General features: G+C 42.3%; 1 protein-coding gene across 1 annotated transcript in view; it reads right to left on the bottom strand.

Moving 5' to 3' along the window:
- Nucleotides 1-24,342: 24,342 nt before the first annotated feature.
- The window catches only part of LOC147888227 (protein TOC75, chloroplastic-like), a 39,708-nt gene continuing 36,991 nt past the window's right edge, over nt 24,343-27,059 (bottom strand). The window contains exons 7-8 of the mRNA XM_087393348.1: nt 24,978-25,232; nt 24,343-24,876 (exon numbers count right to left, since the gene is read on the bottom strand). Coding sequence (XP_087249474.1) covers nt 24,637-24,876; nt 24,978-25,232 — 495 coding nt within the window. The 3' untranslated portion in view covers nt 24,343-24,636. The remainder of the gene's footprint in view (nt 24,877-24,977; nt 25,233-27,059) is intronic.

The raw sequence follows: 27,059 nt of genomic DNA, 5'->3' as shown, positions 1-27,059 counted from the left end.
TTGCATACGCAAAGGCCGAGTGGGGAAGTATCATTGCAAAATTAGCTACAAGTAGGAGCTTATGAAGTAGTTGCAAAGAAGAAGAATTTGAAGAATGTGACTAGCAAGAAAGCTTGGTCTATTAAAGAAACATGGCAAGGTGCAAACAAATTCTAATGAAGCTCACAAAGCATATAAGAATTTAAAATTTGGAGGTGGTGGCCAATGGTGTCGCCCACACAATCATGGAAACCCAATTCTTAAAACTTAGAGGTGGTGGCCAATGACAATCATGGAAACCCAATTAGGAGCAGCTCAAGTTGCAATAAAGCTTGGAAGCAAGCTTGAGATAAGGATGATGTATGGCAACATAGAGGAGAAGAAGAGGAGCTAGAATGGCTTGACTTGCATGGAGTGTAAAGGAGGAAAAAAGGGGACAAACCTTATCAAAGCTAGGGCTTTACAAAATCCCCCACTCCACATGTCAATAGCTCCAAAGAAGGCCTTTATACCCTTAATTACACTCCTTTCCTTTGTATTTCATGTGGGCTTGTATAACCTAGTGGTAGGAACTTGCTCAAAAATTGGGCATGTTGGGAACATTTTGCTCCAAGATGGGAGAATACCTTGAGCAGACAAAGGTTAAGAATTTGAAGGCTCCAAATTCCACTATCACCAAGCTATAGGCAAATCTTTCCCTTGCAATGTCAACACAAGGTGATCTTGGTTGGTGCCCAAAGGCAAGCACCCTCCTCCTTGGAAAAAAAATTTTTTTTAATGCTCTTCTTTGCAAGAGTCAAAGGAAAAAAATAGCACTTTTTCTTCATCTTTGGCATAAAGGCATCAAAGTTTCAAGAGGTCATACTTTTTACCCATGGCTTGGAATCTAGATCTATCTAAACCATATCAAAGAGAACTTTTTGATTGGAACTTTTGAGTAACTTGATGGATAGTGACACTAGTAGACCAACTATTAGTATGCACATGACATATTTGTGCAATCCAAGTGCTTGAGTCATCATCAGAGTGACATCAGTGGAAGAATTTTGTGTGCCAATTACTTTAATGTTTGATGGTAGCAAGCAAATAAAATTCCCATGATGAGATGAATGTAAAGCTACTAACATCTTTATAGCATGTCTCGAGAATACTATGTTTGCTCAAGTGATGAATTTGACAAAGGCATCTGATATATGACTACACTGATGTCCGTCTTTTTTTTCCTTCTTTTTTTGCAAAGAAAGGAACCTTCTACTAATGCTTGAAAAAACCTCATACAAAACAGCAACCCCGAAGGTGCTAAGGATGGAAAAAACCAAATAAAGGCTCAAAGAAGAAACCAACCTATTCCAGAGAAAAATAGCTCACTACCTAGGGAATCTCTAGTACAGGGGCTAACAACCAAGTAGGGGGCCTATACAACCAGCGAATCCCTCATAGAGTGAATGTGTAGAAAACTCCTACAAGCCAAGCTTTGTAAGTTGAGCACAGGGTGTAAAATGATATCCTACCAAATAGAGACTAAGGTAGTCGAGGGTGGAACTGGATTCTCACCCATCACCATACTACAGTGACCGAGCAACCCAAAAATTCCACACTGTGACATTGGCTACTACCTCCCACATGCTATCCTCTAGAGGGGAATGAGGATGCATGCTATTAGCAGGAACCACCTCGTTGAGCTCTATCCTCTGAATGCTCTAACCCTGCATCCGGTAAGCTAGGGAGATGTCATCAATCTAGAACGCATGATCTCCCTCAATCAATCAGGTCACTATCCCCTAGCCCCTCTAAAGGCTCTACATGTGGGACAAAATCCTGAGGCTCCCATCCAAATCCTCATTACACTACGATAGCTCCAAAGGCAACGGGGCATCATCTCCAAAACTCTAGCAAGGCAGCAGTGACACTACCCCTCCCCCTGCATCTGCTCCAACCAAGGGCCTATAGGCAAGCCTCCATGGGCGGCCGGCTAGAATAAGTAAGAGATCTTCCTTGGCCCCCAAACTGGATCAAAGGGCAAGTCCAAAACCTAGAACGGACCTCATGGGGCACCCTTTGGACCACCCAATGCCTCTCCCTTGAGGGGATCCATGTTGAAGTGTCCATCTAGAGCCTCCTACTAGCCCAGGTGGCATAAGAAAGGAAAGGCACCTCATCCACCCACTCCGTGAGGCCGACCCTGGAAGGACAAAACCACTCTCTCAAATCCCACTAGACTCCCTCAGGGACCTACCTTCCCAAAACCAAAGGCACCATCTGGAGGCATGCTACTCTAGAATGCTGGGGGGATCAATGTGCCACTCCTTCCCCAACTAGCCCACAACTCTGATCGTCTGCCAATGAATCCCATCTAGACTCCCTTCCATCTCTGGGTCTCTCTCATTGAGTACCTGAAGCAATTATCCAGGCCCTATGTGGAAGAAATTGGGCTGATTGTTGCCTCGCTGAATCATCATCCTGAAGGAGACCCCAGTCCAAGAAAATTGACTCAACCAATTGTTGTCCATCCACATGCAGAGTCCCTCCTACCAAGACTCTAGGATGGTGAGGTCAATCTCCCTCATCTACTGCCATGCCCCTTGCATATGTACTAAGGCTCTAACTATCTCCAAGGGTAATCTACTCCATTTGCCAAAGTAGCAAGCTAGGCTATTGTCCCATTGTGCCCATGCAATGTGAGTCAGTTGTCCCAGCATACGTCCATGCTGATCTTTGATTACGTGTCATGGATGACATTGATAAGAGGAGGCTACAACTGCAAACTCAAGACCTCAGCAAGGATCTTGTATGTGGCATCAAGCAAGGTGATTGGTCTCCACTATTGAATGTCTGACCTATCTCCCCCTTTCTGAATCAAACAAATCCACCCCCTACTCAAGGACTAAGGAACGAGCCTGTGTCGAAGAGTTCCTGGCAGGCTAAGTGGAAAGGGGTGGAAATGATCTCCCAAAAGTTCCAAAAGAAGGCTGAAGTCAAGCCATCTTCTCTAGGACACTTCTGGGTTGGGAGGGCCTTGAGGGCTTCCCAGAGTTCCTCATCTGTGAAAGGCTCCTCCAGACTCCTACACAACTCCCACGAGGCTACCAACAGAATGTGGTCCCAAACTAGCTCACGGGTCACAAAGCAAGTTGGAGTCACCCTCTCCATCCAAAAATCTGGCTATAGAAAACCATGGTCATCTCTAGAATCTATTGTGGATCGGTGTGCATAATGCCCCGTGGATCCCATAATCGCTATAACTGTGTGGCTACTGATCAAGGTCCAGTGGTTTGAAAGAACTACTTTGTCATCCTATCCCCTTGTTGTACCCAACAAGCCCCAGTGGTGTTGTAGGGGAGCTCAACCCACCAAACCTTCATGTCCTAGAGCTCAAGGTGCATGTTGTCATATCTATGACTAAGCCAATGGGATCCTGGGTCCTACTCCTTGAGCCTCTCTATGGAAGTGAGGTCTCATTGCAATGCACGCTCGCACTCCTAAAGAGACCTCCTTCGTCTAAGGGCATGAGACTGCAACTCCTTACTACTCCTATGAATCTCATCTGCCACCCATGAATCCCAGCCCTCACAAGGTGTTGACATTGGCTACTACCATAACTTGCTAAATCTCCTCATCCTGCAAGAGGTCCTCTAGAATGTGTACCCCCTTTTGGGTAAGACCCCGATGGGGTTGCTCTAGGTAGAGTACTACTCGAGAGTGGTCTGACATTGTGGTGCCTCCTAGAATCCCTATAGAGCCACCTCTGTGGATTAACCAGTCCCCAATGAAGAAGTAATATATCCTCTCAAGCAATCATCATGTCTCCTCTGGCCGAATAAGAAGTGTTTGATGCTGAGAACATGTGCTCTTATATCAAAAGAGTTCGCCCTACCTCTACCCTCTATGACTCCTGCCAAAGGATTAGATACTATGGATGACTACAAGCAAGGTCGTGGAGCCACACGTTCCAACTCATTATGGTCTAGCTCATGAGGACGGGGAAGAAGAAAACAAGGCTCTCCTGTGAGGGGGTGCCTGTTCCCAAAAAATTGCTTTTTGTGACTTTGAAGGGGGTTTGGAGGGTGACTACTCTGTCCCTACATCGGTGTACTAGGGTGGACACCGGCTCCACTGGCTCTATGCCAATATTTTGTACCCACTTCATCATGAAGGATACTTCCACTCCGAACAAACCAGCACACTTGTGGAGTGGTCAGTAGTGTTCCTAATCAATCTTTGCCTTAGGCAGAGAGGAGAGGGAGATGGAGTGGATCCACAGGGTGGGTGGGTGGGAGGAATAGGGGTGATCATAGGCCCACCCTATTGATCAAGCTCTCTTAGGCTCTCAATCCGCTCCTCCTTAACCACTACTAGGCATAGACAATTCTCCAAAGAAGGCAGGAACAAGCCTCTCAACTCTCCTCTAGGCATAGCTCTCCAAGCGCTACAACCACACCCTAATGGTCATCACCCAAGCCACGGGGCAAATGGCCCTCGATAGAGCAGAGGAGTAATTCATAAAAGCAGAGGAGCTTATGCTATTTGTCACCAAGCTTAAGGATGAGCTTGCCGCAAGCGAATCCCTAGTCCAAACGCTCATGGACCAGGTTGACAAAGCAAATTCCTACCTCCGAACGACAAACGAGCAACAGGCGCAAGCAAAGGAACAGCATCAAGAGGGCTACGACCACTAGATCCAGACATTACCGGATCTCTTGCAATAGGAACAGGCATTGACTGTGTTAATGCAAGAACAGAACGAGCAGTTGCTTACCCCTGGCCACACAGAGGACTCCGGGTTGGAAGACCATAAGTAGCACAAATTTTAGATGTACAAGGAGGTCTCCACACAGTGAGCCACCTACACATTCGCCCCATGCACTATCCCCCAGACACTCCAAATGTACTTCAACGCACTCCGCACATAGAATCTCATCTTCCACCTCGACCTCACTGCCCCACTCCCTCCTAATGCCCTCCAAACCATCCTCTACCATAATCCAAACCATTGTTGTCCCATTCTCACCATGTCGTATTTCTCCTTAAACCACCAACCATCATCTAGCCTCAATCTCCTTCATCCCTCTGACCTCCAAACCCTCATTGTTCATCCAATTTTGCTAAACTTTCAGGCATGGTGCCACATCATCACAGAGTCAAATTATCCAACGGACAATGATGTGATGAAATTAGCTAAGCCCAAGGAGCTCATCCCATGGGTCTACACTCTAGATAGTCTACAAGCTCTGACATCAATTGGATGCAGACCTACAGTCGTTCCTCTGCAATACAAATGCATGGGCATCTCGTGGCTTACCAATCCACCACCTACCATCCCCTCGGCATAATAATACTCTATAACCAGGTGCTACAAGCTCTCCAAGACTCACTTGAGTCCTTGGTTAGCAATTTTGAAACAATTCACGTAGCATACCCCAAGGAAGTTGCCGAGGAGAAGGGCCAAGAAGCTATCACGATATTTAATTCTTATGCCCCACCTACTCAGCTTCCACAACTGCCTCCCATTGATCTTACCTAGCCCACCTAGCAAGCCACCCAACCCCTCCCACCCCCACTTCCTTGCACAAATCTTCCTGAGTACTTGTCTAATGCCTCTAACACCAGCATCACATATCATGGGACCTCCCTCCCCGTCCATCTCATCTACTATTCCGATCGACCTCTTAAAAGAGGCCCTCAATACGTTGCTTAAGTCAGCAATTTTGTACATATGCCCGCCAACACGGTGCTCATAGAGACAGCAGAGGAGGAACCTATGCCGATCGAAGATGATGAAGTTCCTCAAACTCCTCCCTCCTCCCCGCCAAAAGATGTACAGTGGAGACCCGACCTACAATCATTCTAGGAACTACTAGACAGTGCCCTTATGCACCACTAGAAGAAGCAACTTGAAGGCTCCCATCTCCACCTTTATGAAATCCTAGAGGTGTGCCCCCTTATGTAGTTTATCATCCAGTCCTTCAACAACTGGCAGTGCACACATCTAAAGTGCATACGAGGAGGTTACCACCTCACCCCCGATGCTCCAATTCCTCTGACCGATGCTGACGCCAGTCTCGAGCCTCGTTGGTGCCTCCCTTTCCTAAAAGACGAGCAATTTTAGTGTTACTACCATAGTGCCCATGTCGAATGCTGGATCCACCCCTTGTACATGCCCATGGAATGTCAATGGACTTAGGCCGAATTCTATGAGCTCCAGCAATGGGACCCCAACATGTTGTACAACTTTCCTAAGTACAACTTCCCAAAAGAGATGACACAAGAGGGATTTTTCTTCCACCTCCAGGCCTTCAATGACACATACGGCTCTATCCCCAATCTAGCCATCATTGTAGTAGTCCATTTCAATTGCCTTCTCCTCTTACTACTCCGTGATCTCCCCACCCACAGTTGGTCAATTGACAATAGGCTCCACAATCTAAATAATCAAATTGTCTTCAACCCCCAACATCAGCCCCACTTAGTTTCAAGACCTCTACCTCTACCTCCAGATCTATAATCTCCATGGCCATCACACCCGCACATAGGAGGACATGCACGCCACCCATTTTTGGAAGTTTTGCTTGTACCTGACTCAGCTCACTCCTTGCCAACTAGACTACTACGTAGTCCTCAAGACGTCCTCTCCACCCACCTCCTCTAGCGTGGCTGGTGGCTCAGCAATAGGAAGAGGGACACGTTAACTTCCATAGGGTACAGTGGCAGAACATCCACAGGGTACAGTTGCAGAATGTAGGGTAATCAATGATTAGAGGTGATTAGGCTTCATGATTTACTTCAACAGTTGCAGCCATGGAAGGAGTATAGTGCAAGCTTCATGGGGTTTGAACTGCAAATAACTCAAGCAGTTACAGGTCTCAAGGGGTTTGAGCCCCAAATATCCCAAGCGGTTACAAGCTCAAGCTGCAAATTGCCACAAACTATCTCAAGTGGTTACAAGTCTCAGGAGGTTTCATCCCCAAAGAGCTTTGGCCTTGGAGGTGTGAGGCTAACACAAGCACTATTTGGCACTCTTATATGGTTAACACAAGTGCTATTTCTGACACACAAGAGTTTAACAGTTGAAGAGAGATGGAAAGGATAGCAAAGATGCCTTGGCACCCTACGGGACCAAGAGCCTTTTAAATGTAAAGAAAGAGAGAATGCTAAAAGGAAAAGGGGTGGCCCTCCCTTCAAAAGGTTACTTGTATAAAGAACCAAATGGTTGACTTTGTTCTTCATTATTGTATGCACAAGTTTGGAATACAAGCTCCCTCTTCTCTTCCAAGAGTGTCTTTGGGTGTTCTCTTATTTCCTTTATAGTGCCTTTGTGTTTGCCACTCCATCCACCTTCACTCTCCTCTTCCCTTCTCCTTCTCCCTCCCTTCTCCCCTCTCTTCTCCCTTCTCCCCCTTCCCCCTTTCTCTTGTGGAAACACATTGCTGAGTGAAACATGCGGATGGCTCGTGCCTTGCATTGCTCTCATAAAGAGTAGTTTGGAGTGGAGGCTCCATCGGCATTCCTTTAAGATCCCCACGTGAGTTTCCATCAAGACTACACAAGCAAACAATGATGCAATCTCAAGTGTACATATATTAGGAACATGTGCACAAGACTCTTTGGGCCATATGAAAAATTCCTAGGAACTCAAGATAAAGTGTAATGGTCACATTCCAAGTTCTTCCATAGGTGTTGTGGCTCCTTCGTTCTACTCAGAGAAAAGAAATCTAGGTCCTGGAGGTCAAAAAGGCACAGATAACGTGTTTTTGCAATGATGACATCATCACACTTGGCATCCTGATTGCAATATCACACTTACCAAAGAAGAGGATGAAAAGCTTGTGGCAATTGGTTTTGTCCTCAAGGAGAGAGCTAGCAATGTAGTCCAAAGAGGGTGTGGCTTATCAATCAGATTAGACCCCTAGAACATCCACTTTGCAACAAAAACAATGGAGAGATTCTATATCTAAAGAGGCAAGCAAAAGGATTGTGAATGCAAAATATGCAATTATTGAGGTGAAAGGTTAGAATTTGTGGAACCATTGAAACATATTATCTTTCACATAGTGTCTAAAAGCACTTCAGATGAAGGTGTGCAGTACAATGTGCATTTGAAGGAGCAGCTATTTTGCACTTGCAAGGACTTCCAAAAAAGCATGACAAGAAATAAGCCATATTTGGCTTGCAAGCACATTACTTCATGTTCTTGCATGTGCTTGGAAAGAGAGGACATGTTCATGCATCAATTAAGTATCTCTATAGGTGACCTATCAAGAGCTCTCAGCTACCATAGGTGATGACACTCAAGAATGTTCCTCCTAGTTTTGAATGCAAGATTTGTTTTTTGTCGGCATTAAATAGCCAAGAAATGTTATTTGGAGTCTTCAAAAAAATAGCATGACCTTTTTAAAATCCTTCTCCACCTAGGAAAATTTGTTTGGATTATAAGCTCTTTAGTGTAACTGTTCTATGTATTGGAATAGATATAGATATCTCCCCATACTATTTTTGTCCAAAGTTTCATTCAATGGTTACTTAGAAAATTTAGTGCAAAAAGCTCTTCACAATATAATTTTGCAATTACAGTCTACAAAAAAGCTTGCAAATTAAATGAGAAAGCTCGCACTCAAAACTCACAAATAAATATCCCTCCAAGAAAGTAAAGGTAAGGTAGCCAGTAGGACCCATACTCTTCCCCTAGATGAGCATGAATGGACTCTAGTAGTTGAATGGCTAGAAAATACAGGACTAGATACATCTTGCTCCCTATCATGGATGCTCTTCTATGATAATGACTTATCCATGGAGGCTACCTAGTCCTACGTGCCAATGAGGCCAGCATCTCGAGCAATTTGATGCATGGTTTAGATCACCATTGCATGGTTTGGACCACTAAGGAAGCAGTGGTGGCAAGGGCACTCTAGTTACCATATCCAAAGGAAGAGACTACCGATCTACCCACATCGAAGTGTTTTTTTTTTTTGTGATTTATCTAACTTAGCACACTCCTTAGGGATGTGAGGGAGGGGATGAGGCCAAATGATGCTCATCAACTCTACTACCAAGCTACTTTCCCCATCCCTAGCATTATAGGGTGTCAGAAGAGAAGGCCAGGCTGAAGGCATAAGAATACTTCACCAGCAAGATCGAGGACCTTGATGTGAATACCTTCTTATTACAAATCCTTTTAGAGTAGGTCATGACGACGAACACAAATGTCACAAAGAGGATGGTGTAGAAGGCAGTCAAAGCCACAAGAAAAGAAACAATGAATTGGGCAAAGATCATCAACAAAATTATATAAGACCAGGTGATGAATCTACAAATAGGAAACTTGAGTTCAAGAAGCCACCCATGAATGATTAACATATCTTAAAGGTTTGCATTGAGGATGTTTTCTTGAACCTTCTTCATTTTGGAAGCTTCGATCACCTCAGGGCACCTATATATGTGAAGGGTGAGCATGAAGAGACGTGGATGTGAGATAGATTGAGAGGGAAAAGGGAGGCGTGCAATGGCAAAGGGGTGTTAAGAGGATGTTGAGGCAAGGACACTAGGAGGAGGTGCAAAATATTAATATAGGGCTCTTGACTTAGGATAGCATGGCTACCAAATAACCATATGATTATCTAGCAAGGGTTGAAGAAGTTCGAAGACTCTTAATGAGACCATGTGGTCATTACAAGGTTGATCAAGGAATGATTAATTAATACGATAGTAAGGATAATTAATGCACATGCGTAAAATGTTTAGTAATACAAACAATAAATCATTGATCACCTTATAACCATTATGCACACCAATTATGTATCACCTTCATGTCACCATGAGTAAGAATCAACTTGTGTGATGGAGCCCCCAAAGCTCAGCTACTGTGTTGGCATAGCCCTTGGCCAATCTCTAGGGCTCCTTTTTTTGTCTTTGTTTAGGACAATCTTCCCCTTCACATGAAGCTAATAAGGATGCCCTTTTAGTATCATTGATTATGTTCTTCTTAAAATTATTGATTATTAATAACTACTAATATATATGTTCAAACTATTGATATACAATGATGGTTGGCAAAACATTATGTCCATGTGTAGCATGATAAGTTCAAGCTCTTATGAAAAGAAAAATTTTAATTAAAAAACTTTTTAAATATGTAGAATTTTGATACTACAACATAAGAAATGTCTTTGTTCATATCACATCGATCGCTTTGACTACAAACATGACCATGCTTGGAGTCATATTGACCAAGTGTTATGGCCAAAATAAGATTCTTTGTCCAAGCTCCTCAAGCACAACCAAGGGCTACGCTAGCACAGCCCCTCAAGTGCTTGGGGGGACTTGGACAACTAGTCTTATTTTGGCCATAACTTAGTGAATATGACTCCAAACATAGTCATGTTTGTAGTCAAAACGATCGGTGTAATATGACAAAATCCATTTATTTTGTTAGAGTAACAAAATTCTATATAATTAAAAAGTTTTGGTTTAACTATTCTATTGAACAATTACATTTAACTAGAACTAGGAGACCTTATTGGCATAAAGGTTAGCTTTTTATCCATAGAGACCATGGACCTCTTTGATCATGCCCGAGTATCTAGGTGATCATTTGGAAGGAATCACCATAAGAAAGGTTCTCATGGAGATGTTAATTATTATCCATGAGACCTATTAGAACCACTTGGTTGTAATGAATCTCATGGGCCTCCATGAGCATCACATTTTGTAGTAGGTCATTCAGGACTAGAAATAATGTGGTCATTTTGACATAGTTATAAAGATCCTTGGGCATGGAAATGACCACATGGTATCATATCACCATGTCTAGATGACCATGTGGTCATTAGGAAGGATCTACATCAAGAAAGTATGCTCATCTGGTCCATGAGATTCATTACGACAACGTGGTAATAATAAATCTCATGGACCTTCATGAGCATCATTTCTTATGGTGGTGGTGTTTTCCAAATTACCACCTGGGCATCACTAGTCTCATGGACCTCTCTAATTATGTCAAGATGACCGTGTGGTTGTTTGGAAGGAAAATCCATATAAAACGAACATCATGGACCTCCATCAACATCATTTCTTCTTGCTTTCCTTTTCAAAAACCACATGGTCATCTAGAAAAAGTTGGATCTTTCCATACCCTCTGATAATCATGTGGTAGTTACAAGGCTCATATACCTCTTTAACCATGTCCTTCTAATGTTTCCTTCCAAACAACTACATGAGAATCTAGACAAGGTTGGAGATATCCATGATCTTATAATCACCATGTGGTAGGTATGAGGCTCATGGACCCCTCTAACCATGTCCTACTAATGTTGTTTTTCAAGCAACTATGTGGTCATTTCGATAAGGTTGGAGATGTCCATGATCCTTATGAAGGATGTTTAGCAAGAGGTGATGTTCATGGAGTTCCATAATGTTCATTAAAAACATGTGGTCATAACATAGCTCATGGATGGATTTTTCTAGATGGCCACCTACTTATTTGGACATGGATAGTTGCATCCATGAGCCTCATAATGACCACAAGCTTTTTTCATGGCCTTGTGATGGTTGTAATGGATATCATAGGTTCCGAAACTCCATTAACACAAAATGGTCATTTAGATAGCATTGGGGAGGTCCTTGGGCATCATAATGACAACCTAATCTCATGATGACCATTCCAATGCTCTTCCAAAAATCGTAGGGTCATAATGAAGCTCAAGTAGGGTTGGACCTTGGCATCTCGTCCTCATGGGGAGGCATCCCTTGTCTTAAGGTTTTGGTAGCATCATGGGATTGGCTAGGTGGCATGAACATAACCATGAGATTGGCCCATGCAATCAGCTTGTGTGATTTGTGGTCTCTGCATGCAATAGTACGTGGTAGCTTTGTGACTCATAGTGGATGTGGTCATGGCCCTTGAAGACTCTCATGGTTTCTGACTTCTACGATCATGGATCATCATTTGGCTCCTTGCTACACCATTCAACCGACCTGCTAATAGTCTTGTGTGTGTTATGAGAGTCAGTCCTAGAGATAGATATAGGGTAGATAGTAGAGTAGAAGTTTGCCTTGATTGCGAGCTCCAACAAGGTCACTCAACTTGAGGAGATGTGCATGGCCAAGTGATTATTCTCTGAGAGTGTTATTTCTCTAATTGCGCATCAGCTGCTTGCAATAAAGAAGTTTGCAAGTCATTCATTGAGGAGAGTTCTCTGTCATCTTTTGTCATCTATTTCCATGCAAGGTCAGTTATATTTCCATTAGTGGTATCAGAGCTAGGACACTGGTCTTGGGAGCTCCTATACATGACACTACTCTGAAAAAGATAAGGAATCCAAGGTTGAAGAGAGTCTCAAAGTCCTTCATTAGAGATATTAGCTGAAGCTTGCTTTCGTGTTCAATTGAATCCCCTACATCACTAAGATGGATACAACACATAAAGAGAAGTCTAGTCATGGGATTGCCCTCATCACCTTTAGTGGTAAGAATTTCCTATCGTGGTAGCTAGCCACCCATTAATCGTTTATGCAAAAAGAACTATGGGGAGTTGTTGCTGGAAGAGAGAAGAAGCCAAAAGGAAATGCTTCAGAAGCGGAGAAAAATTCATGGGAGATTAAAAATGAGAAGGCAGTTGGCTACATGGGACGTGCTCTCGGGCTTGAATTTTTCCATCACCTTGATGTGAAGGCATCAATAGTAGTAGATAACTGGAAAATGTTGGAAACTCTTTTTGGAGTTCACATGAAGCACTCAAAGGCAAATTTGAAACATCTTTTTTATCTAAAGATGCTTGAGGGAGAGAATTTGGGCATGTTCCTAAACAGGATGGAGAGTTTGCTCAGAAAACTTAATGAACTTGGAGCTAACGTGGAGGATGAAGACAAAAAGCCAATTCTACTCAAGAGCCTACCACTTGATCAGTCTAAGGAGATAGTGAAAATTCTAAGGCTTGATGGGGACATGGATTTTTTAGATTGTATTGGGATGTTGCTCATCGAGAAGTGCACGAATTCAAGCATCTACAAGCCAAGAGTATTTGCAGTGATTGATAAGAAGAAGAAGCAAAGTCGAGAACTTTGTAGGTGTAACTACCGTAGTAAGGAAGGACATATAGAGCCATACTGCTATACAAAACAACGCGATGAAATTCTCAAGCTAGAGAAAGGCAAAGCACTTATAGTTGAGGGAAAGGAAGATAAACAAGACACATCTATGCTAGTGGAAGTAGATCATCTGAGTGATCAAGATTGGGCATTTTTATTTTAAACAGGGCGGTATCATCTATCATGATCTCTAGAAGCAAATTTGATAGTAATTGACGTTCTTTGTGAACCGCTTGCTTGTGTAGCTCTTTGTGACCATTAATTCCTTTGTGGAAGTTTTTTATTAAGCTCTTTGTGAGCTGGTGATAGTTTACAGGTATCTGTTAGCTCCCCATTTTGGCCAGGGGGTATGTAGGCTTGGAGCTTGGAAGCTCATTCTCATGGGGAGGCATCTCTTGTCCTAAGGTTTTGGAAGCGTCACAGGATTGGCTAGGTGGTGCAAATTAAACCATGAGATTGGCCGATTCAATCAGCTTGTGTGATTGGTTGTCTCTGCCTACAACAGTACGTGGCAGCTTTGTGACTCACAGTGGACATGGTCGTGGACCTTGAAGACTCTCATGGACGTGGTCGTGGCCCTTGAAGACTCTCATGGTTTTTGACTTCTACAATCACAAAGCGTCATTTGGCTCTCATGGTTTTTTGACTTCTATGATCACAGATCACAGATCATCATTTGGCTCCTTACTGCACCATTCATGAAGACTCTCATGGTTTTTTGACTTCTACGAGCACAGATCACAGATAGTCGTTTGGCTCCTTGCTGCGCCATTCAATCGACCTATTGATAGTCTTGTGTGTGTTATGAGAGTCGATCCAAGAGATAGATATGGGGTAGATAGTAGAGTAGAAGTTTGCCCTGATTGTGAGCTACTCCAACAAGGTTGATCGACCCAAGGAGACGTGCATGGACAAGTGATTATTCTTTGAGAGTGTTATTTCTCTGATTGCGCATCAGCTACTTGCAATAAAGAAGTTTATGGGTCGTTCATTGAGTAGAGTTCTCTCTCATCTTATCTAGTATATTCATCATTTTATGCAGTCATGTTGTCTTCTATTTCCATGAAAAGGTAGTTATATTTCCATCAGCTCATGGGATCCATGAGATTCATTACAATCACGTATTAATTTGGAGAGCATTGGAGAGATCCTTGATCATAATCTAACCATGATTTTGTTTAAGGACCTCTCCAACACTTTCCAAGCAAACATCTAGTATGAGCATCCTTTCTTCTAGTACATAAGTTTAAAGGACCATGTAGCTATCTAAATAAGTTTAGCAATGTCCATGAGCCTCTTAATGATGGCATGGTTGTTATGAGATTCATGGACCTCTCTAACCTTATCAACAAAGTCATGTGGTCATCTTGGACAATCTACCACAAGAAATGCTACTTCTAGAGGTCCATGGACTTATTATGACCACATGGTTGTTTGTATAGAACTTGGGAAGAATCTCATCAATCTCGATGAATGTAATTTTTTGTCCTACTATATGGTCATCTAGAAAAAGTTAGAAAGGTCCATGGGCCTAGTTATAAAATTGGTCATTATGAAGTCCATGGACCTCTTCACCCTAGCCATGCAACTACGTGATTGTAATGGATCTTATTTAACATTAGCATTGTTTGAATTTGTTTGGCAGAAGTGAAAATAAATGTAGATGCTAATACCTTGGAAATGGAAGTTAGAAGAAAGAAAATGACTTTCAAGCCTTCAATTGTGAAAATGGAAGGCAACCCTTACTTTACAAAGTAGCCATGGTACATAAAAACATATCATCTATGGAGAGGAACTCCCATGTATGATGTGGATATATTTCATCGAACCAAAGAAGGTGATCATAGACATGTTGGTCTTATTGTACACATGGTGTTTGGTGTAAAAGAGATGAATGAGAGCTATTCTTTATTGCCTCTTTTTCTCTCATTTCCAAGGGTTTTGGTCACCTATAGTTATGTTGATGCATGTTGTAGCATAGGTGTTCACGGTTGTAGCATAAGTTAGTATCAAATGTATTGATTTTTTTTTTTTTGGTGAAATTTTAGTGTGTGAAAGTTGGGCTTGACATATCCAGTTTGGTCTTTAATTAAGTCAATCATGGTTAATCAAACTTAGGGTTAAATTTAGGCTTTTAAGGGGTCATGTGGTCTTTTAAGGATAGGTGTGTTCACACTCTTAACCTTAAGAAGACTAATATTGATGTGGTTAAACTAAATAATCAAGGCTTGCTTATTTAGTTTAGGCTAACTATCTTTAGGTTTCTCTCACCTAAGGTTAGTTATAACCTCACCCACATTTAGTATAGGCTACTAGACCAACTATCGTTACCTCACATTTTTTTATTTAGTTTATTTCATTGTTGTTAGTTAACTAATCGTTTTGGTTACGTTTGGTTAATCGTGGGTTCAATTAAGTTCATATTTAGATGTTTCAGTGTTCTGAGAGGGAAGTGAGTTAGGTTGGTGGGTGGATTTAGAATTTTTAGGGTTCTAAGAGGGAGGTGAGGAGGGGTGATGGCAGCTAGTATCAAAGCATAAGGGAGGTTTTTTCTATTGCAAGGTGGCAAGATAGTTCTATCAATTTTTTTTTTTTTAATTCTATCACACAAGGGGGGTTTGTCATGCGAGCAATAGAGGTGTTGATTGTTTGAGGAAGATACGTTTCAAGTGGGGGAGTGGAGCGGGTAAATGATTTGGAAGGGCTTGGATGGCTTAGGGTGGGACAGGGATTCACAAGTGGAGCGTGTAAGGAAAAATGCATAGGAGGGTTGCAAGTACAGATCAATGGGGGTAGGGTTGTGAGGCCAAGGCGATGGCTATGAAGGTAGGTTGAGAAGGTGAGGTGATAGGTTCCACGAGCTTTTCTATCAAGGGGGGGAAGGGGGTTTTAGTATGAGAGGGGGGCCTAATTCACTAGCTTGGGGCAATGCTAGGCAGCAGGTCGAGCATAGGTAGCAATGGCTTTAGGTATGGACAACAAAGTGAGGGTTTGTGTCAGAATTAGGGACAATTGGTAGATCAGGGGTTTGGGTGGGTGTTATAGTACCAAGGCGCTATTAAGGCCAAGAGTAAGACATGGTTTCTTGCATAAGGGTGGCACCGACTCGCCGGGGGTAGCTTGTAGGGGAGTGAATCTATGGATGGAGTGGGGGTTGACAAATAGGATGGGGGAAGGAAAATAGTTCCCATGATAAAAACTCAACCTTGGGGTAATAGAAATCCATTGAATTGATAGGAAAATGGGGTGGGGATGGATAAGAGATAGGGTAGAAACAAAAAAAGGGGAAGGGACATAAATGGGAGAAACATATAAAGAGAGAAAGGGAGTAATGAGAAGGGGGAGGGGGGAGGAAAGACCTCGAGTCATAGTGGAGGTTGACAAAAAGTGGAGGTGGGGCTAGACATGGTGGACAAAAAGTGGAGGAGAAGGTGGAGGTGGATGATAGAAAATGAGATGGAGATGGAGAAGAGGCATTCGTGGGTGCCATTGTGGAGAGCACAAGGCTAGCATGTTAGTTATGTATTATACAAGAATCTATTACATGGAATTATGTGAAAGTGGCCTAACTTATATCTCCATTGATGATGGTAGGTTCAGCTATTCAACAAATTTCATGACATGCATCCAACTATTCAAATCTTACAACACTACTTTGAGAGATCAAAACCATACTTTGTGCATAAATTCAAGGATAGAAATACCTATCTATTGTATTGCACATGTCCAAATGTCATATCTAAAGGATGCAATCAATTAAATGCACCAACAAAAGTTTGGGCTCCATGGAGCATCATGCTCCTATGCATGTGACACCTGTTGTGGTTAGTCCAGAATCACTTATAGATCCTCAAAATGTGAATGCAAAAGTGTATTGGGTCCTTAGTGTGCAAGACTAGTTAGATCTACCTTCCATGCATGCAAATGTGTCATGCAAAAATGGAGGATCAAAAAGTGGTGGTGGAAGTATTACTTACTATCAAATTGGTTCTTGCTCTATGAGTCACTCTTTGCATGCTAAATTCTATCTCAAGAGGAATGGTGGTGTGCAAAAGTAAATGGCGACTGATATAGGGGTATCATACTGGATGTAGGGGGGTGGTGTGTAAAAGTGAATGGGAAATGATGTAGGGGTGCTTTTATGGGATCTAGCATTTTGGAGGTTTAATTTTTGTGATTATTACATAATTCACTTTATGGAATTCTCCATCTTAGAGAATGTAATTTCATTATTGATAAAATAATTGGAAGCACTTTGGTACTCTTTTGCCTTGAGCGATTTATAATTAATGGTTTGGATAGTTATTATTTTCATGCCCGAAAACACACGGTCCACTTTTGCTTCAAGCACTAACCTCCCAAGCAAATGTGCCAAAATATGTCACTTTTTCTCTCATTTCAAATTCCAAGGGTTTTGGTCACCCATAGTTATGTTGATGCACATTGTAGCATAGGTTTTCATGATGTAGCATATGTCCTCAGGTCATATTCCATCCAGAGTGTAGACTAGAATGTGGAAGCATTTCTGGTATGAAGTTAGGTGAGAAGGATGTGATCATCTCACAAGATTTAAAGGAGATTATCACCTATATAGGAATCCAAGGGGTTTGTAAAAGGATTGTACGGGTTAGAAGGAGGATAGGATTGAGAAATCCAATTGAGGGTTTGAGGTTGAGGGTTTAAAGTTGAGAGAGAGTTTTAGGATGTAGGATTAGTTCAAGGTTAAGAAAACAGTTATAGGGTTGAGCTAGGCTCCTTCATGGATTTCATGAGTTTGAAGGTTAAAGGAGGGTGATGAGGAGGGAGGAGGAGGAGGAGGAGGAGGGAGGAGAAGGGTGTGAAGGGGAAGGATGAGGAGGAGGGAGGAGAGAAGAAGGAAGAAGGATGAGAGATTGAGTCAGTCTCTACACAAAGTATATGGGATAGTCTCTACACAAAGTGTATGGGATTTCAATAGTCTATATACTTTTTGTAGGGGACCTCAAGGGTCTCTACACGTTTTGTAGGAGATCTCAAGGATTAGACCTCAATAAATTGTACACTTTTTGTACGGGGCTCTCAGGGTGTCTACACTTTTTGTGGGGGGCATTCAAGTGTTTCTATACTTTTTGTAGGGGATACCTTCAAGGGTCTCTAGACTTTTTGTAAGGCTCCTCTCAAAGTGTAGAGTTTTAGTCTTTTCCTCTTACTTTTTATCTTTGTCTCTACAGATCATGATTTTGAAAGTATATTCACATCTTTCAAGAGATTTTTTTGTCTATCGCTACCTATTAGAACTAGCAAATCTACTCTCGTGCTCAAGTTATTAGAATTGGAGCTATGCCACTACTCCACGCAAACAATGATCTCATATTGGATGCTTTTGACTGTTCTTTGGTCCTTATTGTGATTCTTCAACATACTCGAGGCTAGATAATGCAAAAGACACCATTGGAGAAGTATGATGTAATGAGAACAACTAAGTACATTCGATGAGAATCTTGGGTTGGAAACTGAAGGACAAACCGCTCTCAAGGAATGTTCTAATTTCTAATTAATTTGGTCAAATTAACATTGGTTTACTCACCTCTTCAATTTGGTCAAAATAACATTTCTCAACATAGTCGAGGGGGGGCTATGCCACTAGACCACACAAACAATGATCTCATATTGAATACTTTTTACTCTACTTTTGATCCTTATTGCCACCACAAGGTTAACGTTCTTCAATGCAGTCAAGAGGCTGGATAATATACATATTATATTGAAGACCGTTTGAGAAATATGATGTAGTAATAATGATGACCCCTAATAGAGACAATACAGTACATTCAATGAGAAGCTCGGGTTGGAAAATGAAGTATGAATCTAATCTCAAGGAACGTCCTAATTTCTACTCGAACTTTGGTCAAAATAACATTGAATTACCCACATAGTACCTTCTCTTGCAACACTAATATCTCCTTTATCCAAGCCATATAGGTAGTTGTAGCCAATGACAACACCTATCCATTAGGATGTACAATTTGTAGTACAAAATATCTATATATTCTTGGATAGTTTTTACCACTATACCATGTATCATGGTGTCCCATACTTTTTCATCGATCCACTTTTCTTGAGTGAAATATATTTATGTGCAATAGAAATTTAGTAACTTGATTTCTCAATGAATGAGCAATTAAGGTATTATTCATTGCACAACTACCAACTATTATTTTTACTATTTGCTGCTTGATAGTTCCATGCATCTCATCAAGTCAAGAGGTCCAAACGTGGGTCTCTCAAAAGGAACACATATGGGTACCATCCTCACATAAAATCTCCAATTTTTTATGTTATTCATTGCCAAGTGATGATAGCTCATGCATGCACTTGCTTTTGTTAAGGTTTGTTTGAGGTACTCAGGCTTGTTACAATAATTTCAAGCAGTTTAGTATTTTCCTATAAACTTAAGCCATAATTCTTCTCTACAGACACACGCGTGTGCGCACACACACCTCCTTAATTTCCAATGATTCTGTGCTCTTTGGACCACACCTCATATGATTTATTTATAGCTACCACTTTTAGGATCTGCAATGAACATGCAACATTTGCAATGGCATCTATCGTAAAACGAGCTTGCTAATTGTGGTGTATTTTTTACAACATTTACAAATGTTATGGCAAGATGGATACAATATATATATTACAATCTTCTTTGAATTTCTACACCTACTCCTTAACCTAAGATTTTGGCAGTTGCAATATGCAAATTAAAACGTTTGCTTCAATGGATGTGCATGTGTACTTACAAGGCATCCACATTAGCAATGATGTCATCAAGAGTATGGGTATGGAAACTCTAGATCAACCACCCACCAGTTTATGGAGTTTCAGCGTGGTGAGTTGGAGGCTTGGGGGTCGAAGGCAAGTCTCGCATGCTTGGGTCCCTCAAGGTCTTGGTATCTTCTTTGCTCTCTAAGTTTCCATTTAGTACGGAGGGTCCACACTTGGTGGCATCGAATAAATAAGATGGGTTGAAAGAGTTCCCCATGAGATGCTTGGTGGGTGTAAGTGCCTCACACACCAAAGCCGGCTCTCAGAACAAAACAAAAAACAGTACGAGACAGTACAGATGCCGGCCTCAATAGCCTCAGTAGTACAAACTCTTGCAAGGTTGTATATGGAGTTAATTTAGAGACTGGTATAGGCTTGACAGGATGCGGAATGGTAGCAGTAGGTAGGCGACCAGATTGCGATGGTTTTGGGGATCCTCGAAGAGGTTGGGTTTGCACTGGCCAAGCGTGGGCGAGTGGTGGCTTGCCATGTGGCCAAGTTGGGCCACCCAGTTCTCAAACCACAAGGGGGTTATGAGAATCAACAAAGTAGGGGTGGGGGGTTTGATTGGAATGGTCCAATTTCCCTACCCAGGTGATTGGTTTAGAGGGGGCTTGGAGTGCTATATAAAGAGGCATTTGGGCCTCACTTGGCATCCAAAAATTCAGCACTTCAAGAAGTAGAAAAGAGCAACAAAAGACCTTGCTTTGGGCTCACATCCAAGAGGTAGGGGGGACATACAAGCTACATCCTTAGCTCAGTAAGGAGTTGACCCTAGGCTATCTTACCAAGGTAGTAAGATGCGGGGATAAGGGATGAAGAGTCTACATAAGCTCACAGAGGAGCACACGCGCTCAGGGATTTAAGAGTGCAAAAATAGTAGGAGAGCTTTAAGTAAAGATCAGAGGATCTCTCTTTTGTTGTGTTTGGTTTTCGATGGAGATATGCCTCTTGTGGATTCTGTATCTTTCTTGGAGCATTGTCTATTTATTGGTTTGCACACACATGGTTGTGAAGTACACACAAGTAAAGAAGTTGTGATTATGTAGTTAAACACTTCCGCGTGAATTCCGAGGATGCTCTGTCTTTTGTTGTCGGATATCCTCTTTAGGGGTTCATTTCTTTCATGGTATTAGAGCTCTAGAGACACGCGCAAGCTTGATGAAACTAATCATCCCATTTTTCGAAGCCTCTTAGTATTGAGGGAGTCCTAGGGGAATGCGATGGCTATGGAGTTAATGCCTCAACCCATGGTGACTCCAGTGCGAGAGGTCTACCCCGGCACAGTGAGTGCACCGGCCGATGCTATACAACTAGTGAGATCTTGCTTGACAGATACGAGATGCGGAGGCATTGGCTATCATTTTGGGCACCATGGCGGTTGTTGTACTACCTCACATACAGACGGTGGATACTTTCTTCGAGGCGTGGACCATGTTGAGGGATATGAATGAGTTCAACAACAAGTCTAGGATATTGGACCTCGAGACAGAGTTGTATGGCATGAGCATGGATGAGGGGGGTTCAGTTCATGATCATATCACCAACATGAAGGTGGTGCAAGATAAGCTGGCAGCAATTGGTTAAAGGAGGAGCTTGATTAGGATGGCAAAGCTATTTCTAGGAATACTCCCCTAGAGGTATAGTAGTTTTATGACTGATGATCGCAAGGCAGAGGGCAGCGCAAGTGACATTCAAGAAGCTGTTACCATTACTATTGCAACAAGAAGCTCGGAAGAAGAAATATGATGGGATGGATAAAGAAGCCCTAGTGCAAAGGCAAGGGTAAGGGTAAGCTTGGCCAAGGACAAATTTGAGACGGAACGGACTCTCCGATGAAGAAAACAAGAAAAAGAGGAAGAAATAGAAGCAATGCATCTATTGTGATGAGCTAGAGCATTTTGCTAAGGGTTGTAGAAAGAAAAAGGTTGATCAAAGGAGGCCAACTTAGAGTCAGAGGAGTCAAGAGCTAATGTGATGGTCACAGAGGAACTTTTCTTGGTGGCATCTCCCAGCGTTGTTGAGAATAGGTATGTAGACCTTGGTATTACGGTTAGAATGTCCGACATTGAGAGATGGTCAGAAAAGAAGTTAGAAAATTTTGCAAAAGTGATGGACAGTGTTGAGTGCCCGGAGCCATCTTGATGCTTGCCTGGAGTTACTGACATTGAGGGGGATTTGTCGACAGCGTCTATGGACTCAGAGTCAGATGAAGGCTGTGACATGGGGGAGGCAACACAGAATCACACATGGAGACTTATGTTCTAGGTAATCTGGGATAAAATATGCTATTTGATTGGAGACCTTGACATATGGAGGGATTGAAATAGACCCTAAGAGCATGATGCCTAGAGGAGTTTAGGCTATTCACCTGTCATGAAGGAGTCAGTTGGAGAATGTTGGTACCTGGAGTGCTCGAGCTCGAAGGTGGGTTCATGTATAAAGGTGGCGGTGCCAACATGTGCTACCAAAGATGGACTTATGTACCAGTCTGGTGTGCTCATGCAAAATCGAACTTGCCAAAGCAAGAACCATTGGATGACAAGCCAGTATGTGACATTAATAGACGGAAGGACATTGAGCCAAGATGTGTCAATGAGAGGGGTTGTAAGAATAGTAGAGATCACTGCCCCATCTGTGAGCCATAAGACAAAAGAGAGATTTGAGGTTGCCACATCGACAACAAACATGCTCTCATGAGGACAGCACAAGGGGTGAAGTACCTAGCAATTGAAGGCCACCATGGTGGGTGTCTTCCAAGTAGTTGTAGCTTGAATGAAGAGAACGTGGACTACATTTTGATTAGCCTTCTTTATGAGTGCTAGACTGTCATGGCTGAGTTTGCCCTTCACCTTCAAAGTGTTAACAGAAACTCAATACGAAGACCTTTGCATAAATGGATTCTCAAGTATGTGTAGACGTGTGAGTTTTTGTGTGAGCAGATGTTTCCACCCTTGTCTACACTCACTGATGATGTCAGTGGGTATATCATTGTACCTCGTCCCTTCTATGTGTGATGAAATTTATGGTTTTCATCCTTAGGAGCTACAATCATGAGATTGAAATTGCACTGTGTTTTTTATTTTTAGAGGGTGATTTTGGGCATGTTTGTAGATTCATGTTTGCATCGAGAAGGTCCCCATTGTTGTCATTGCAAGCCCCAAGCAATTATAGCATTGTTGTCAATAGGAATGAAAAGTGGTGATAAGGTATGTTTGAAGTCCACACAACAATTGTGTAGAAAAGAGGGGTTGTAATATGGGCATGCAAACAAGGGTTCTTAATGGATTTGGAAGTACAAGAGGGCTAGACACAATTTCCTGAATATTTCATAGATACTTGCCTTGATATATATAGACAAGACTGAAAAAAGTTGACTGACAAATCTGAAGTAAGCTTCATAATCGTTATATACCTAGATGAATCCAGAAACATTCCCGAACTCATCCTCTAAAAACACAACAAAGTGCATTTTCAATCTCATGATAATCACTCACAAGGTTGAAAACCATAAACTCCATCACATAGCAAGGACTAGCTGCTATGACATCCGCACTAACATCATCAATGCCCAACAGTTGGGGTAGACCATAGTATAAAAACATGCTCTCACACATACAAATCCACACACCCACACATACTTCAGCATCCATTTATACAGAGTCTTTGTACTGAGTTTCTGTCGGCACTCCGAAGGTGAAGGGCAGACTCAGCTATGATGAAGAACATACATTCTTTGAATGAAGCATTCTTGAAAGCTCCACTACACCTCTGCAACAACACCATCAAGACAAAATTGTAAAATATTTCCAGGAAGGATAGCAGGGTTATTTTGTTAGACCTTCAATCCTACATGCAGAAACTCACATGGCTGATGGACTATTTGCTATACCAGCCTTCAAGAGCAAAACATACCATTTCTACCAGACAAAAACCATAGAAGCTTCATAGCAACCCCCACAACCACTATAACAGGACATGCAAGCCGACAAGCAAGCAAGCATGCCTACAAAAACGAGGACAACAAGGACCCTAAGTGGCCACAGAGGGGCCAAGATTCTTCTAAGAACTTTCTCTAAATTAACGAGCAACGAAAGGCTACAAAAAAAATTTGTGCGAGTAATCCAACCACCCAGGATAGACATTGTGACCAATTTAAGCTGTTCAAAAATGGCATTCTATGCATTTGTTGCGAATCAAGGACAGATTCCTTAATATCAGTTCTGAAATTCATCAAGTTTTTTGTGATTGCAAGTGTGATAATGTGGCATGCTTACCTAGAAGGTGAGGCATCCGCTTGCAAGCAGACAGACATAGCAAGCACACGCTTATAAACAATACTAAGAAGGTAAGCTTAAATCAATTAGGAGGAGTTTCCCTCCTGTAGCTATATAAATAAGCTTGCACGGCAACGCATTTGTACTCCTTCCACACTTTGCTCCCCAGTTTCATGAACACAAAATCCATCATTCATTGCCAAACTCATTAAATTCAATTCTCACTTTTTGACCCAGCAAAGCTTTTAGTCTATATTCATGGGCACCAAAAGCTTATCTGGATTTCCGCAAGAATCTCTCTTAAACAAAACTTTTCATGTAGAGTCCATAATAGAAAATGCAGGGAGAAAGAATAAGACATCATGTTTAAGATGATAAAATCAATTTCAGGACCTGAATTTAAGATTCACTACTTGGCAACCTTATGGGCCAATTTACATGACCAATTGGATTGAAAGAATAACCATGCTTCAAAATACCTCTGCTTGCTGTAAAAGAGATTAGAACCTCTCTCCAAAACGGACAAATATTGATCCTGATCCCGTGTTGCAATCTTTTGTATACTCTGCTCTAATTAGTCCAAGCTTTACTCCTACACCATAGGACATCCCACTTCCTGCTCGACGGAAAAATTCTGTGGGGTTGCCCCTCACATCCTTTGAGCTTCCTAGGTCTGATCCATACTCAGCAAATCCATATGTGTGTGTTTTCATAATGGGCACTCGCAACTCAGTCGCAAGCTGCACAACACCATGTTTATCGGTATCAACATGCACTCAGCTAGAATTCATCTACAAAACACATGTTATCAAGGAGCATCAACTGGAAGGTGTCGGCTCACCTCCACAAAATTTCGGCATACACCTAACTCGCCCATGTTATAACCCCTAACTGAATAAGGACCCCCCAGCGCAAATGCATCATAAGCAGGGAGGTCTCCAATGCAGCCTCCATAACGACCATGCAAAACCAGTACTGGAGGTGGGGGCTTCTCTCCACCCTCCTCTACTTTCATCAGCTGAATGAATCGGGTCAAGGTCAGCTGATGCCTGTTGAAGAAAGGATTCTTGCTACCAATTCCGAGTCCCTGATCAACCTGCAAATCTCCACAGTAATACATTCAGTAATCGCTTTAAAGAGGTTATGCCCAAACTGAAGCTCTAATAACTCAATGTCCGGGAAATAATAGAGGAGATGAAAACAGACATGTTTCAAGAATGTTCCCACAGCTCAACCTAGCCTTCCAGGGTAAATGTGCGAACATAATCAGAACAAACATAAACTACAGGACACTAGCCAAAGCTCCCCCCCTCCCTCTCCTCCTTTCCTCTGAAACCAGAAACTACAAGGCAGGAGCCCTCCCTGTCTAGATATTACAGGACATGAGCCCGCCCCCCCCACCCTCTCTCTCTCTCTCTCTCTCTCACACACACACACAGAGCTCCACTCTGCCCCCTTCTGCTCAGCTCTGCTCAACCCCACTCAGCCCAAAGAGAAAAAGGGAGGGAGGCAGGAAGATTTCCAAGAAGGGGGATGATTTTTTGTATTTCATGCATAAGCCATCATCAACCATCGGAACTGAGACAACCATGTCTACACATAGCAAGCCTTCTGCAACTGCAGCATAAAACTGCATAAGGAAATTGGGGAGCTCAAGGCATGCCTTCACCTTATGGGGTCATAATTTGAGAGACAAGGTATGAGTCATGACACATAAAGCAAAAGAAGGGCAAGTAGCAATACAGGAATGCATTGCCTCTCCCTCACCAGAATTTATATCTACATTGAATGAATTATCAAATAGTCAATACCCAAGTTAATCAGATACAGGATAAGATAAGATGGCTATTCAAATGGCTGGTTCAGCTCAGCACCAAGGTGTTGAAGTACAAAGGAAATTTCAGGAACACGCAGAACAGAAGAGGAAAGCAGTGAAGGCCATGGATTTCCTCAGGAGACTATCAGTGATCAAGATGCATAATTTATGGGTCATTCGGTTACTTTACTCACTCCTAGTGCTGGATACTATCCCTTGAGTGATGGTCAGTCTAAAAGGTGAACAAATGGATACAGTAATACCTGAGGCATTTTTGCCAGGATACCTAGAGGTCAAGGGATAAGTGACTTGCACTTGCTGAGTTTTGTCACAACAGTATTAAGCATCAGTCTATTGGAATGAGCCGGTCCAATGTGGGGATGCCTTTCTTGATTAGAGACATGATTGTGAAAAATCAGCAAGCACGATGGAACTTCTTAAATTATTTTTATATTTGGGAGGATGGATGGACACTCTTCTACAATTGGCTAAAAAGAGTATGCAAGATGCCCAGGCCAAACAAAAGAATATGCGGATGAGCATAGAAGATACTTGGTTTTCAAGAAAAGGATTATCTGCATTTACGTTTCCAGGCTCCTCAAAAGTCGTTAGGCTTCACTACAAGTTAATACCGACGCAAAGCTTGTTCATTGGTATTATGGCCCTTACAAGATCATCCACAAGGTTGGGGAAGTAGTGTATCAATTTATGAATGAAGAGGGCCACGTCTATGTCCCGAAGCGCAATGTGGGTTTCAGAGATAAATTCACAAGGTATACATTGAATAACTCATCAGATAGAAATTACTTCTCGGCACCCTTGTGTCATAGCCGAAACATGTACTTTTGAAGGCAAAATTCTATGGGAAGGGAAGGTTGTAGTGAAGGGACTATTGTACGAGTACTCTAGAGCGAGTTAAGAGGGGATTGCGGAGGGGACTATACAAGCCCAATACCACTCTTGTATTCACTTTCTGATGTGATCTCTAATCTAATCCCCTACTCTCCACGTTCATACCTCTCATAGACCCTTTAGTTCTTCCAAAGACTTTTAATAAACTCTCTCTCTCTCTCTCTCTCTCCCCCCTACCCCATTCCTTCATTTCCC

The sequence above is a fragment of the Dipteris shenzhenensis genome, chromosome 22, assembly GCF_047967505.1.
Source record: "Dipteris shenzhenensis isolate YYH24624 ecotype China chromosome 22, Dip_SZ_1.0, whole genome shotgun sequence".
Taxonomy (NCBI): domain Eukaryota; kingdom Viridiplantae; phylum Streptophyta; class Polypodiopsida; order Gleicheniales; family Dipteridaceae; genus Dipteris; species Dipteris shenzhenensis.
The sequence above is the reverse complement of the archived record's forward strand: the minus strand, read 5'-3'. Positions and strand labels throughout refer to the sequence as shown.